This window comes from Podarcis liolepis, assembly GCF_965112155.1.
Source record: "Podarcis liolepis genome assembly, chromosome: 8".
Taxonomy (NCBI): domain Eukaryota; kingdom Metazoa; phylum Chordata; class Lepidosauria; order Squamata; family Lacertidae; genus Podarcis; species Podarcis liolepis.
In genome coordinates, this window is record NC_139560.1 from 35,167,436 (window position 1) to 35,183,914 (window position 16,479).

General features: G+C 38.1%; 1 protein-coding gene across 2 annotated transcripts in view; it reads left to right on the top strand.

The window, feature by feature from the left end:
- PDE7A (phosphodiesterase 7A) overlaps nt 1–16,479 on the top strand; it is a 49,886-nt gene that overhangs the window by 26,855 nt on the left and 6,552 nt on the right. For both annotated transcript variants that reach the window (XM_083517979.1, XM_083517978.1), the window contains 7 exons: nt 8,469–8,620; nt 10,571–10,634; nt 12,056–12,151; nt 13,219–13,319; nt 13,651–13,782; nt 14,873–14,968; nt 15,342–15,482. In XM_083517979.1, coding sequence (XP_083374105.1) covers nt 8,469–8,620; nt 10,571–10,634; nt 12,056–12,151; nt 13,219–13,319; nt 13,651–13,782; nt 14,873–14,968; nt 15,342–15,482 — 782 coding nt within the window. The remainder of the gene's footprint in view (nt 1–8,468; nt 8,621–10,570; nt 10,635–12,055; nt 12,152–13,218; nt 13,320–13,650; nt 13,783–14,872; nt 14,969–15,341; nt 15,483–16,479) is intronic.

Here is a 16,479-nt window from a genome sequence, read left to right on the forward strand (position 1 = left end):
CACCAAACACTAACTTTGCACATATATATTTCTTATTTGAGAAATTATTTGATTAATTTTATTATCTTCAAAATGAAGATGCATCCATATTCCATAAATATTTTAAAATGTTTAGTTTGTTCTGAAAGCTGCTTCCTAATGTTGATGTTTCTGAGAAGACTTGGCTTGGCTTCAGCTGGACATTGTATAAAGAAGCAGCATTATGCCTGAGATGTTTTTCTTCCAAGGGATACTCTTAAAGGCTTATATAAATTTGCAAAAACATCCACCTGATCTCCCACACATAACTTTCATAACTGTAACTTTCAGCTGATGTACGTTGTTTGATGGTTTAGTTAATTTTGTTTATTATAAACGAACACTGATTTTATACGTGTTTGTCGTTCTCTACCCCTTTCTGGAGATCACGTGGTGCATGGTGGGCTATCAGTATTTGATTTTTTTTTTTATAATAGTTTTTTTATTACTTTTTTCCAGGGTAAAAAATACATCATCAATAGCACAACAAAAGCGGTTTTACAAAAAAGAAAAGAAATTATAGAAAGAAAAAAGTTCACTTTTTCACATCAATTTTCATATTCAACCAGACTTCCCCACGTCCTCCATCCCCTGTTTTCTTTACAATAAAAATAAACAGCAAATTAATACCTTATTTCAAATGTTTTTGTGTTTTCATTTAGTTATATAGTCCACAATTTATACCTTTCTAAGTCTTAACTTGATTTCCAACGTTTACCAATTTCAATACTGAAGCATGTTTTTCCAGAACACTTAGCAAATTCTCAACATTCATATAACTTATAATGTTTTTGTAAATAGTCCTTAAATTTTTTCCAGTCCTCTTCCACTGCATCTTCTCCCAAATCTCGGATTCTGCCCGTCATTTCAGCTATTTCCATGTAGTCGATCAGCTGCGAATGCCATTCTTCCAGCGTGGGTAGCTCTTGTGCCTTCCAGTATTTGGCTATAAGAATTCTTGCTGCTGTAGTTGCATATAAAAAGAAAGTTCTATCTTTTTTTGGCACTCTCTGGCCCACAATGCCCAGGAGGAAGGCCTCTGGTTTCTTGTGAAAGGTGTATTTAAACACCTTTTTCAACTCGTTATAGATCATTTCCCAAAAAGCCTTCACCCTCGGGCATGTCCACCAGAGGTGAAAAAAAGTTCCTTCAGCCTCCTTACATTTCCAACATTTATTGTCAGACAAATGATATATCTTTGCAAGTTTGACTGGGGTCATGTACCACCTGTATACCATTTTCATGATGTTTTCCTTTAAGGCACTACATGCCGTGAATTTCATACCGGTGGTCCACAACCTTTCCCAGTCCTCAGACATAATGTTGTGCCCAATGTCTTGTGCCCATTTTATCATAGCTGATTTGACTATCTCATCTTGAGTGTTCCACTTAAGCAGCAAGTTATACATTCTTGAAAGCACTTTCGTCTTAGGTTCAAGTAATTCTGTCTCTAATTTTGATTTTTCCACCTGGAAACCAATTTTTTTGTCTTTTTTAAAAGTCTCTAAGATTTGGGCATAATGAAACCAGTCTCGCACCTTTCCTTTCAGTTTCTCAAAACTCTGCAACCTCCAAGTATCACCATCTCTTTCAATTATCTCACAATATTTCAACCAGCCACTCTCCATATTACGTAATTTTATGGCCTTAGCCTCCACCGGTGATAACCACCTCGGGGTCTTACTTTCAAATAAGTCCTTGTATTTAGTCCAGACAATGAATAGAGCTTTCCTGACAATATGGTTTTTAAACAATTTGTGAGACTTTGCCTTGTCGTACCAAAGATATGCATGCCACCCAAAAGCATTACTATGCCCTTCCAGATCTAGGACATCAGTGTTTTCTAACAGAAACCAATCTTTCATCCAGCAGAGAGATGCAGCTTCATAATACAATCTTAGGTCCGGCAGGGCAAACCCCCCTCTTTCCTTTGCATCTGTTAATATTTTAAATTTTATTCGGGGCTTTTTGCCCTGCCAGACAAACTTCGCAATGTCCCTCTGCCACTTTCCAAAACATTCCACTCTGTCCACGATCTGAAGGGTTTGAAACAAAAACAACATTCTTGGCAATACATTCATCTTAACTGCTGCGATTCTACCCGACAAGGTAAGTTTCAATCTTGACCATGTTTCTAGGTCCTTTTTAATTTCCGACCAACATTTTTCATAATTATCTTTGAACAAATTCAAATTTCTCCCAGTCAGATTAACCCCCAGGTATTTTACTTTTGTAACGACATTTAATTCTGTTTCCTTCTGAAACCCATCTATTTCTGAAGGTGTCAAATTTTTTGCCAAAACCTTGGTTTTTTTGTTTGTTTAGCTTGAATCCCGCCACCCGACCAAACTCAGAAATTAGTTCTAAAGCTCTTTTTGTGCTAACTTCTGGCTCCTGTAATGTCAAAACCAAATCGTCTGCAAAGGCCTTTAGTTTATATTGTTTTTCTCCGACCTGTATTCCTTCGGGCTATCAGTATTTGAAATAAATAAAGTGGAAGAGCAATATTGAATCAGTTTGTGAGTTGACATGATAACACTTGTCTGAAGGGCTGTTGCATAGTAAAGGGCAAATACTCGGTGCTGCTTCAGTGGGCAGGAGTAGATGTAATGGGCTTAATATACAGGAGTTAAGATTTTGGTTGAATAGTAGGATAAACCTATTGACAATGGAACCAATTAACTAGAGACATAGTGGGTTTTGCCTTGCTGAAGATCTTCAAGAAAATATTGGACTGCTGATGGTCTGGAATCTTCTTGCTCTGGTTTCCTGTATCTTTAGGAACCTCATGCTGGACTTTTGTCACAGTTGTGGCGACAGGACCAGACACTGTTTTCCAGAACTTGAAGTTTGTAGCATTCAACTTGTGTTTATAGTCACAGAAGTCTCTTAAATTCCAATAAAGTACTTTTTAAAAGTCCCATGCCCTCATCTTTTTTTTTTTTTAAAAAGGCTTACCTTTTCCAAACAGAATTGACATATGAAATACCAGTTTCCTTCTGTAACAAGTGATGAGCAAAGTTTGAATCTTACAATGAACTGCATATTCAATTAAAAACGTGTTTTGTTCCATAGAGGTAATATTCTTGTTCCCTGGTCGTCTGCTAATTTTTAATTTTGAACTGAACAGATGGAGAATTTATCTCTAAAAATTGAGACACAAGCAGAGGGCTTTCTAATTTCTTCCTCAGTGTAAACAGCAATAGAGGGTTTCTCAGGGTTCTCCTCTTACATTCCCACACTGCTCACTCCCCTACACAAAGCAAGACAGGTGAATTGAAGTGAGCAGCCAAAGCATGCAAAGGAAAAGTGCTTAGCAGTTGCTGTTGTTTATCTCTACTCCAGTGCATTATTATTAGGGTGCAGGTTTTGTTAGCTACGGTAAATCTTAGGAGGCTGCCTTATGTTGAATCATACTGTTGGCCCGTTTAGGTCAGTATTGTTGTATTTGGAAGCAGCTCTCCAGGATTTCAGAGAGGCCCACATGGAGGTGTTGAGAATTAAAACTCTGACTTTTTATGTGCCAAGCATGTGCTTTATCATTGATGTATGCGCCTTCTTTTAAATGCCAATGCCAATTCAAAACATTTGGACAAATTAATAATGGGGCTGCTTAAGACATAGTTAGGGCTTGTCTAAATCAAGCAGGATATCTCTGAAGTGTCCTAGACCAAAGCAGGGCGTTCCAAAGTGCTTCAGAGATGTGGTTGCTGCAGACAGTGTGTCTGCAAAGATGGAAACATTTCTCCTGAAGCTTGCCATTAAAGGAAAGGCGTGCGTACTTGGGTGGGAGGGAGGAAGAACTCCTTTGTGGCTGATGGGTCTTGATTCTGATCAAAGAGAATGATTTTACCAGGGTGCTTCAATCACAATGCTTTGGGGAAGGAATGTTAAAGTAATTTATCACTTTGTTCTTCTATCTCCTGTTCTGTAATTGTTGTTTTGGGGGTGCTTGCTTGGAACACAATCAGCATCCATTTCTCTGTGTCCACACATTCACTCCTGTCAAATTAACTGCACTTTCTATGGACAGAATCCAACTGATACATCTAGTGCAAGGATTTCCACGTGTTACACAACTTCCCTTCCCTTTCATCTTCTACCCTCTCCCCTGATCCTCCAAAAATCGGCTCAGAAGGATTGGAGGAAATGCACGCATTTAAGGGGGCATGCAGGGAGAGGAGAGGAAGGGGATGTTCCTTTGTGCAGGCCAAAGTCCTTGCACTAGCAGATCTGCATAGTTTGATACCACCCTATAACTTTGGGTGCCAGTTGAGCAGAACACGAGCATGTAGCTGCATTTTTCATTAATCAGTATTTCCTAGCCTCTGCTCTCTTCTTTTTGAAATTTTGCAATTACTTTCCTTGGGCACCTCTATAATGTATGACATAGGGGAGAAAGCAGATCTCTCCTCCTAGAAATCAACTTTAAAGGCAACTAGTACAAAACCCCATAGACCTATTTGTTGATAATTAGGCTGGGTTCTTACACTGGGATACCTCTTTCCATGTATGTTATATTTTAATGCAGCTCCTCACAAAGCAATGGGGGGAAATTAAGTGAATCTGTTTTACCCAACCTCAAATTGTTAAGGTTTCGTTGCAGGAAAACTACTGCAGCTATCCAGTGCAGTGAATTCATTCCCTCAGAACTGGCAATGATGCCTGCTTATTTCTTTCAGTTATCCCTCTAAATAAAAATACTATTCCATTTGGGGGGGGGGCAGTATCACATTTTAAAGGTGCCCAGCAGAGAAAATCCATGAACCTCTTAGAAATTCAGCTGGTGCTATCCGCTCAAGATGGATAATAGGTCTGCAAATTTCATTCATTTCTATCAAAACAGAAAAAGTTGAAACTATTTTTTAAAATTCCTCATGAATGTGAATGGAAGGAGCACAAAGCTTCATTTTTCTCCCAATCAGGTTTTGAATTCAGACCCTGAGCTCAATTTTACATCTTATGAATTGGTGTAAACAACAGCAGCAGCATGTTGGTGTATAATATAGTGTGTAAACAGACTTAAGTTTGTAAAGGGTGCTTTTGATCACTGAAACATTAGTTGAGTTGGAGCATAGAGATATGAGTGTGTGGAATTTATAATTTTAAAGCTCAACCTATTGTATATTAAAATTCAAAAATGGTTATCTTGAGATATACAGTATGCTCACAGCTTATGCACATTTAACTTGTACACATTCAGCTTGCTTGGCAATGAAAAAAAAATTAAAAGGGGGTTGGGAAGAGGGCAGTTGTCCAGGAAAAAAGACTTTGGCAGTCCCGCCCTCCATTAAACGCAATGTGTTTTGATTATGTGCAACTTTGACTTTAGGTGCGATCTACAGAACATATACCCTGCATAAGTTGTGGGCTTACTGTATTTACCTTTTTATATGCTTTCCCATATTTCTCCACTTTCCTCTTCTTCCTCCTATTTGAGTGACTTATTTCATTTGTGCTGATGGTGTTTATTTTTAAAACAGTAATGTGTTCTTTCCCTGTTTTCTCCAGTTTGCATGCTTCTCGTGTAATACTTTTTCACTTGGCTACACCCCCAAATAATCAGTGCTGCTTTAGTGTTATTATGGACAGACGCAGACTCATTATTTCATTCGTGTAGGTCTTTTAAAAACTTGTTCTAGAATGAATGGAAGAGAACTTTTCAAACCTTAGGTTCCGATAAAAAAACAGACTGACTGGTTTTTATCTCTGATCAGGATCATGGGATCTTTAAGTAGAGGTGAAAGATTTAAAATCCTGTGGAAATGTCAAGACATTGTCTTGTAAAAAGAGAGGAAGATGAAAGGTTGTGTTCTTGTGAGAATAATGTGTCTTACTAGCAATGAAGAGTGCTGAAATTCACTTTTTAGTATGTTACTAGGAGCATGTGGAGGTTTCCAAACTGCTGTGTACTATTTTTGATTAGCTAAAATTAATGTTTCATGTGTAAACTTGGTAGGGTGGGTAGGGTTATACTGTAAATTCTTCTTTTATTTTGGGAAGGATAAAAACAAAATAGATTTCAGAATTTGCTTTTCACACTATGAAGTGTAGCTGTCTTAGAGGATTTGATGTTCACCACATAATTAACGTTTTTATTCCACTGAAGGAAGCAGACGAAAGAACCTTAAATTTAACAAACTAGAACCGTTATTAATACTTCACAAACTGAAAACACAATAAAACCCACAGGGCAGTTTACAACATAAAACCACAAAATGAGAACACAAAATACATAATAAAAGCAAGAACAAAAATGTAAACAAACCCTTCCCACAAACACATTTAAAAGGCCAATAAATGTTAATGAACTAAATGCTTGGATATAGAGAAACGTTTTCGTCTGCCCCTAAAGATGAAGCTGCCAGGCGAGCCTTCTAGTAAGTAAACCTGTAGTGCAGACCATTGCAGAGGTGGAGAAACTTCAGCTGTGTTGGCTCAGCTTTGGTTTCTTTTTTACTAAAACCCCACCCAAGCCAAGTACAAAAGATATATAGTTGAATTAAATAACATTGTGCCTCTGAGTCCATTCAAAGCCTAGGAATTCATTCCACTACAAAACTGAACTGAGCTCATGGTCCTTCCACACAAAAGGCTTTCTTTTAGCTTTATTTCAGCATCATGATTTAGATGGGAAAGTTGTTTTGTTGAAATTGTTAAATAATTGGGAGTAAACAAAATAAAAGATGAACTACTGCAAATCACCCTGAGATATCCTCATTCTGCCTTCTGTACACCCTTGTTAGTGAATTTAAGAAATTCTGTTTTAATTCTGAAGTCTGTATTTGTTTCATATTGGAGAATTGTACAGTATAAGATAATTCCTTATACTGTAGTTACAGGTAGGTAGCCGTGTTGGTCTGTCGTAGTCGAAACAAAATTAAAAAATTCCTTCCAGTAGCACCTTAGAGACCAACTAAGTTTGTTACTGGTATGAGCTTTGTGTGCACACACGAAAGGTATCTGAAGAAGTGTGCATGCACACGAAAGCTCATACCAATAACAAACTTAGTTGGTCTCTAAGGTCCTACTGGAAGGATTTTTTTAATTTTGTTTCGACTACAGCAGACCAGCACGGCTACCTACCTGTAACTACAGTATAAGATTTTAGTTCAGAGAAAGCAGGGAAATACCTTAGTTCCCTTTTCATGCTAGCTTTTTGGAGGGTGGCCTCTTCCCATGCTATTCAGGTAATGTGGGACACCCCTTGTTCTGTGGGAATCCAGATCCTAGAAGAGAAGATTCTGGTGTTTGGGCAAGCCACAATGTGATCTCTTGTAGGATGGGCTGGAGTTTCTCATACAGTCTTGAGAGGCCCAGGAAGGAGGTGACTTGCACTGACTCTCATGGCTGAGAGGGGGACAGAGTGTACTAGTAAAAGATGAAGCAGAACAGTTGTTTTCCTGACCAAATTGTCTGATAACTCCAGGAATATTAGGGATGCTCTTTGTTGGGGAGTGGCTGTAGTGCTTGTAAGAGACCATAGCAGGAACAAACAGTAAAATGAAAAGTACACTTTGGAAATAAGTGCTTTCTGCTTGGTGCAAATGAAACAGCACCTAGAGACTGGGAGCAGGTATGGGATTGTTAACTCCCTTTCCTACCCACCTCTTTATGTGTTAGTTCCTCACTCCCATCACTCTCCATCTCAGTTTACTGTTAATGTTTAGTGATGCTTAACTGTTTCAGATTTAACCTGTGCATAATCCTAAAATTCATTTCAGAACCAAACCTTCCCAGTGTATTTTACTTTTTGGTAGTGTTATTTCTGATGCAGATCTCAAGAATTTATTCACTATAATACATCAAACTATAATACATCAGATATACCACAGTAGTGATTTGCTAATTTAATCTTGAAACTGGTTTTAACAGGGGATTGGGTTTTGTAAATCCACATTAACAGTTTAGTTGCAATTATATGATAATTGTAGTATAAGGATAGCCATTACAAGCCTAACAAGTTTTCCAATAGCTTTGGTGTGTTTGGAATTCAAGAGTTGGATCCTAAGATCCCCTGAATGGAGCTCCATTTATGGAAAACATGTTCCCAGCATCCTGTAACAGAAGGGGGACCATGCTTTTCACCATTCCCTTCCTACACTTTTTTTGCAGGTGCTTGCACTTTCTGGAACTGTTCTGTGAATCCTCCAGAATAGCAGGGAGAAGTACTGGTGGGGTGGGTGTGCTATAGTGAAAGGGAAATGGCAAAAAATGCCTCCTCCCTTCTGTTAGTGATTGACTTTGATAGCTGTAACCCTAAATGTGCAGTACTGTTTTAGGTTACCATGATTCTATTTAGGTACAAATATGCTGAGGTTAGTGTTAGGTTAACATGTGTGATTACAGTGCAGAACACAATGCTTGAACTGAATGCTGTTCTTATAGATCTATTTTTTAATGTTTTATAGATTCACCATGCATTTAAGGCTCTTTATTTCCCCCCTCAGCAAATTCTGAAATTGATGTTTCTGTGTCTGCAAGAAATATACGAAGGTTACTGAGTTTCCAGCGGTACTTGAGATCTTCCCGTTTCTTCCGTGGTATCACTCTTCCAAATTCTTCAAACATTTTAGATGATGATTATAATGGACAAGCTAAGGTCTGTTTTTGAAACTATCATATAACTTTGCCATGAAAAAAATATTGATGTGTGTTAAGATCTGTAAGTGACCATGTATTGCATGTACTAAATACTTTTGGACTTATATTTATACTCCATAGAAGTAAATAAAGCAAAAATAAAAATGAGGGTATGAGAATAATCAATAGTGAGATTACTACAGTTGGTAACAGGAAATAGTTTGAATAGCTCAGAAAATTCATTCACTGTGATGGCAAGCTGAGTGTGTATTGTTTTAGAAATTATAGTAGATAATAGATACTGTACTAGACTTGGCCAAAATGTCTTAAAAGGCAATGAAGTATAAAACCTAATTGGATAACTAAGTCAAATGCTGAAACTTCATTATATGTTTGCATTTAGTTGTGTTATAATTGGCAATACCTTATTCAGTCTGCCTCTTTTTGTTCTCTAGAACTAACATTATTTCCCTCAGATATTCCCCCTTCTTTTTCACTTCATTAGTGGTTTTAGAAACTGAACATCTCTTGAGTAAGAACAAATATTTCTAGATAATCATACATACAGTAAACTGAAGTTTTCCTCTTTAGTATTGTTTGTAAGGGAGAAGTCATGTCTGCCAATGCTCTAGGAAAAATCTTAAATTATGGTCCAAAGCCACTTGTTCCATTTTTTCTTCCTGCCCTGGTATAGTTTGTGAATGTGCTCCAGGAGCGGCAGGCACAATATGATGCTGTACTCATTCTGTGCATAAATATTTATATGCAGATATATGTATATTGGGATGCGGGTGGTGCTGTGGTCTAAACCACTGAGCCTCTTGGGCTTGCCAATCAGAAGGTTGGCAGTTCAGATCCGCACAACGAGGTAATGCTCTGTCCCAGCCAGTGCAAGTAGATAAATAGGTACCACTGCGACGGGAAGGTAAATGGCTTTTCCGTGCGCTTTGGTTTCCGTCAAGGTGTTCCGTTGCGCCAGAAGCGGTTTAGTCATGCTGGCCACATGACCTGGAAATCTGTCTGTGGACAAACGCCAGCTCTCTTGGCCTGAAAGCGAGATGAGGGCTACACCCCATAGTCACCTTTGACTGGACTTAACCATCCAGGGGTCCTTTACCTTTTTACCTCTACCTTACAAATATGTATAATGACTTGTGCACAAGTTTGGCCCTTGTTTCCACAAGGGGCTGTTTAAATCAGTCTTAGGGTATTGTTACTCTGTACAGTGGATTTGCCACATCTGGCACAATATAACTATTCTCTGTGATAGCGTATTTGGTCATGTGGATGAGAAGAGTGAAGGAGTAGTGTGTAAACTGAACATTTTCAGAGCCCGTGATGAAATCTTTTTAGTAAGCCAATATGTGCATGAGCTTCATGTACTCAACACACAGCCCCCTTTGCTTCTCCCTTTGTGTGAATTGAACAAGCCAGGAAGCCACAGTTAACCATACTTCCTGTTGAGAGCTATCTGGAAGGCAACTTTAAACCATGGGTTCATATTCTAGCTTGTCCCGTCCCCCAATGAAGGGAGGAGTGAAGTGGAAGCAAAAGGGCTACATGGGAGTGCATGAAACTTTTGCACATCCCTGTTTATTAAACTGAGATTTGGCTATGTTTGGGTGATCAGTGTATCTTAAGGAAAGAGTGTTTATCAATGCTTTTTCCATATAAGATAGTATTGTAACTTCCAGATGAGAGAACATTGTGGCTTTAAGAAGCCAGCTAGCTGCAACTTATGACCCATTAGGCAAGATCAGTTGCAGAATGACAGTTTATGGGGTTTGTGAAACAGAAATAAGTGGTGTGGTTACAAATATGCTACTGATCACCTTTTACATCTTTGCTAGTTCATTTTCAGTATCCTGTCTTGATTTGTGGGGTGAAAGGAAGGTGAATCAGATATGCAATGTATTCAGATAAGTGCTTTTAACTTATTTGTGAAACTTCCTTTTTGTTTTCCTTTCAGTGTATGCTAGAAAAAGTTGGAAACTGGAATTTTGACATTTTCCTTTTTGACAGGTTAACGAATGGTAAGATTAGTGGTTTTTTAAATATTACTCTTTAAGTCAGTTGTCCACTAAGCCAGTCCCTTTCTCCTACTTTTCATTGAAGAAAGTTCCTTTTTAAAGTTGTGAATGAGTGGCTGTTTCATGCAAACATTAAGTGCACATCCCAGACTCACTACTGATACTGTATTATTCAGGTATGGATAGCCCATATGACCTTGTTATTTTCAACAAAAATATGCTAATTCCTTACATTCAGCCCTTTATACCTTGATTACCATGTATCCTGTATGGACTTAAATTTGTAGTGTTGGAAATAACTTCTCTCTGAGAAAGAAATCCTGTGACTTAAGCAACTTGAAACAGGCAGTATATTCAGTTTTAAATATCTGCTTTACACTATATATTTGAAATGGACAATATTTATATAGGGTATGGTTACCATATTTTATATTTTCTTCCTCTTAATGTAAAAAATATTACCATGTGTATTAAAACCCACTGAATTCTCATTGATTAGCTTTACAGAAAGTAGTTGATTATTAAATTTGACCACTTGTCCTGAGAAGCATTTGCTAGACACTTATTCTGTTTCTGTAAAATGAGATAAAGTTACGTTTTTTAAAGGAGAGGGTACATTCCATGAAGTCTGAATTTTTAAAGTGGTTCTCAACCTTTATGAGTATGCATACCCCTTTTAACCCCCCCCCCATTTATTTATTTTTACAGACTTTTAGAAGCTTTAAGATTCCACACACCCCTCTTATTTGAGCATCCAGAGGCACAGATGGCATTGGGATGCTATATTAAAGCCCTTGGCAAAATCTTTCTTTGAAGGAGCCTCTCCCTCCTTTAATCTAAAAATGTGTTACATTTCACAATTTTCATATTCATTTGAGTAGATTATCCAATACAGAAATTTCATTTATATGAGATCTGTGTTTTTATAAAATTCTGAACTGACAAATGCTATTAAACTGATGGGTTCACTTTGCATCACCTAGAGAGATTCTTCTGAGTCCCAATTCATTGCTGATGGATCAGATGTTTTGCACTGAAGTAAAAACACTAAATCTTAAAGCTTTAACTACTATTCTGCCTGAGTAAAAAATAGAAACAAAATGTGCTTGAAATTCTTAATCATTATGTTGAATGAAACCACTGTTGTTCTGTGGATCAGGAGGAATAATTATAGTAACTTAGCTTGTGATGGTAGTATACCACAGAGCTTTGCTAGTAATGTGGATAATAGAGATAATAGAATATTAGCTGTCGGTTACTTGCAAAAACTAGTAAGTAAGATTTCTTGTAGCTGGTCTGGAAGCATGTGCTGTATGAATGACTTGCTTCAGGCCCATGCAATAGAGTGCCTTAAAACATTTAGCCTGTCTACATTTTTGATGCTTCCCATTAAAGATGATTTTGTGTTTTTTGGTTTTTTTTAGGAAACAGTTTAGTCACCTTAACCTTCCACCTGTTTAATCTTCATGGACTTGTAGAGCACTTCCAACTCGATACAATGAAGCTCCGCCGATTTTTAGGTAAAATTTTTCAGAGGTTCACTTCAGTCAGTTTTGCAAAAATAGGCTACAACAGCCCATTTGCTACTTTAAATTATGCTGTCCAGCATGGAGAGCCCTAAGGAACTGGGGAGAAGAGAGAAAAGGGTGATAGACTCATGAAATGATCGGTATTGCTGTTACTGTCATGTTAGTTGCCAATTTATTTTGCAGGTTTTAAAGTGTTTCTGTTAAAAGTGGACACTCATCTTCTAAAGACTTTTTAAAAACCTGCTGTACACCGTTTACTGGTGGGTGGGAGGAAAGAATGTTGGATGGCACAGGTGCTAGCCAGCAGTTGCCATGTGCCCCGCCACATCCAACCATGCTTCACAAAGCACTGCAAACCACAACAGATGTGCTAACTGTATGAAAGCCTGCATTAAAATATTATTAAAAAACAAGAGGAACCCACATCTAAAATGCTTCCTTGGAGAAGGAAAGGTGACTCTTTTTGTGTTATAGTTGTGTTGTTTAGTAAACAATGTAAAACACTAGTCAATAAAGGTTTTTGTTTCAATGTTACATTTAGATCTGCATAAAAATGCATTTTGTATAATGGGATTTTCCTATAATAGAACAGCTTTCGTGCATGCACACGAAAGCTCATACCAAGAACTAACTCAGTTGGTCTTTAAGGTGCTACTGGAAGGATTTTTTTTATTTTGACTATGGCAGACCAACACGACTACCTATCTGTGAATGGTTGAGTGGTGTAAGTTTCTTCTAAAATTTATATGCTATGTAAAGTGTGAGTTCGATCCTCTATGTGAGCACCTAATAAGGGCAAACACCTGGTTTACATGATTACTCCTCCACCATTTTAGATGTAGGGGAAATAATGTGCACTGGGACTTTATGGACAGATATTCTAGTGCATACAGCCTGATTTGCACTGAAGATAATCTGTATGGTGGAAGGAGGATCATGGGCTCATACTTCTGCTGGCTGAATGTGTGACCAAAGCTGTTTGGTTTTTCAACAGTAACTTATAAAAGTGCACGATGATATGGAAGGTAAATTAATGCAAGATTTCTTCTCATTTGTAGTAATGGTTCAAGAAGATTACCACAGTCACAACCCATACCACAATGCAGTTCATGCTGCTGATGTGACTCAGGCCATGCACTGTTTTTTAAAAGAACCTAAGGTAAAAATATCTCCTAACAGTTTTCAGCAAAGAAGTTATACAGTTTCAAAAGCAGATTTCATGTGGCATGGGACCAGCCTTTTTAAAAAACAAATAAGTAAATACTAGTTTTGTGTAATAAAAATGTACACCTCCCTTACTGCTTTATTATTGGTCTTCCTACAGAGAACTCTGAATCCTATATTCTAGATAAAAGTATAAATAAATGAAAGAAGAATTTGATGCATTGAAAGATGAAATTCAGTGCATTTTTAAAAAGAACAGATGCAACCCAAGTTTGCTTGAAGTGTCAGTAGTGAATATTCATGTGGTCATGCTTTATATATTTCAGCTTTCCCAGTCCCTGACTCCATGGGATACTCTTCTTGGCTTAATTGCAGCTGCCACTCATGATTTGGATCACCCAGGTGTTAATCAGCCTTTCCTTATTAAAACAAACCATTATTTAGCAACTTTATACAAGGTAAGTGAGGAAAAATATTTCTGTTCGGAAAAACATAACCAAGTGCAAAAATGCTTACTTGCTGGTAGTCACAAATTCTTGGTGGGAGAGATTTTTAAAGGAGTGATTTAATTATTTATAGCAGCTTTGGGGAATGGATTGGCTCAAAAAGTGGCCACACCTCTGGGAGCAATCTTTGACTGGTGGAAAGGCTTAAATCTGCCAGAAAACATTGTGTCTTGTATTTGGTGTTGTTTCAGTTCAGCGCTGAATGCAAGCTATGCTGCTTTCAGCAGAAAACCTCCCCGGTTAGGAGCTGCAATTCCCACAAGGAATCAATCCAGCCGGGGTTGCGTTTAGCATATAATTAAATAGCACCAAATGCAAGCTCTGCTGCCAAGGAACAGTTGGGATTGTGCTTTACGTGTCAATTACCTGATGCCATATGATTGACAGCTGGGCATGGCCAACCAGAAAAGGTGTACAAGCTAAATTGTCCAGCTTGGGGTGCCTATTGCACAACGATCTGAAGCTGAAGTTGGTTGGGGCAGACCTTGTGTGATTTAAGGTTTTTAACATCAAAGCTGGTGCCTGGGAGCAAACTGGTAACGAGTGAAGCCCATCGAAGAGCTATGTAATGATGGTCTAAATGGAAAGCTTCTTCCAGCAGCCACATTCTGGAATCCAAAGGTGTAAATGAGAGAGTTGGGTAGCATCTTCTGCATACTGATGATGCCGTATCCCAAAGCTCTGGGTAACCTCCCAGTGATTTCATGTAGATGTTGAAAAAGCATGGGAGATGAAATTAAACTTTATGCCACCCATAGGCCCCTGCACCACATGCTGGAACTTTCCCCTACGGTAGGACTGGAGCCATTTTGAGCCACAATATTGCCTAGTCCCAAGTTGGAGAGAGAATTCTGAAGGATGTGATCACGGATGACACTGAAAGCCACAGAGACAACCAGGAGAGGTTGTACTCGCCCTGTCTATCCCCTAGTGAAGTATTGGCATAAAGGATTGTTCATTCATGAAAATACAATTCAGAATTCAATGAATATTTGATAACCATAATTCTCTCTCTTCCTCTTCCTCTTCCCTTTCTTTTCAGAATACCTCAGTATTGGAAAATCACCACTGGAGATCTGCAGTGGGATTGTTGAGAGAATCTGGATTATTTGCACATATGTCACTAGAAAACAGGCATGTGTCAGATTTGCAGTATCGCATGCATCTATGGAAAATGTATTGCAGAACATTTTAAATGGATGTGAAATGGAAGTAAAAACACACTTCCAAGTAATATAATGTACTGCATCTTCATATGATGAAGGCAATTGTATCCCATCCACCCCAATCAAAACAAAACAAATCTTGATGCCTAACTTGCTACCCTTGAGTGATATGAAGACTTCGTTAAATTATTGCACTGTTGCACTGGGTCTTAGTTTGTTAACAAAACTGTATTTTATAGTAATTTAATCAGGGTTGGCCTGAATTTTGTGAAAAGTTAACAAAGACTGTTTAAATGTTGGTCACTTATTTCATTCTTCTTTCTGTGTATCTCCAATTTAAGGCAGCTGATGGAAAGCCAGATAGGAGCACTGATACTTGCCACTGATATCAGTCGGCAAAATGAATATCTATCCCTATTTCGCAGTCATTTGGACAAGGAAGATTTATGCTTAACAGAGGAAAATCATCGTCATCTCATTCTTCAGGTAATTGTTTGGTCCCTAAATAGAAAAGTAGTACAACTGTTCAGTAACAACTGCTTTGCCGTCTACTGTACAATAATTTTTGATTGATGCACATAGGTTTGAAGATGGCCTTATGTGTTATCTGATGGCATAGTTCTAACAAAAATAGTTTTCTAGTACAGAAAACTTAGATATTCCATTTGCCAGTAAAATGGTTGCAACTCAGTAGCAAATGTTTATCTTACTCTGTTCACCACAATCTTAAAACAATTGAAATTATTTTTAAAAAGATATTCTTTAACACTTTAAAATCCTGTTAATTATCTAAGTGATCTTGCTGTTGTTGCAGAATGTTGGGAAGTGAAAGTAGCATTTTTTAACTGAGCGCTTACGAAAAATGCTAGCTACCTGCTTTTCTTACTATTTTACCTGTACAAGTAAAACAATCAAATTGCTTTGCACGGCCTCCAGCCCCAGTGGCTACAGGCCTAAAATAACTCCTTAGGAATCAGTCCCCTGTGCTCTTTAACATGGAAGTAAGCACCATTAAACACAAGTGGGACTTGTGCGTCTAAAGCATGCCATAATCAGGCCGGATTAAGATTCATTGAAGCTTTGGAGGTATGCTAATTTGAGTGAGAGAAAGCTGAAAAACATTGCCATTTATAGTACAGAAATGCATTGTTCTGATTAAAGGAACCACAATTTTGTTGCCTCCAAACATTAAATCTCCATTTGCAGCCATTTTATACTTCCTTGTATGTATTCATAGCAGCCTTGTAGTTAGGCTAGGCTGGGAGTTGGTAAGTGGCCCAAACCAAGAAGTGGTCAAAAACAAGGATGAGAAGGGGGCCCTATTCTGGGCATTTCAACAGACCCCCAACCACCTCAATCCAGTCTTGCTTCTGAAACTTTTCCAAACAAGAAAGCAGTAGCATAAGAATGTAAGAAGAGCCCTGCTGGATCAGGCCACAGTCCCATCTAATCTATTCTGCTCTCACCATGACCAACCTGATGC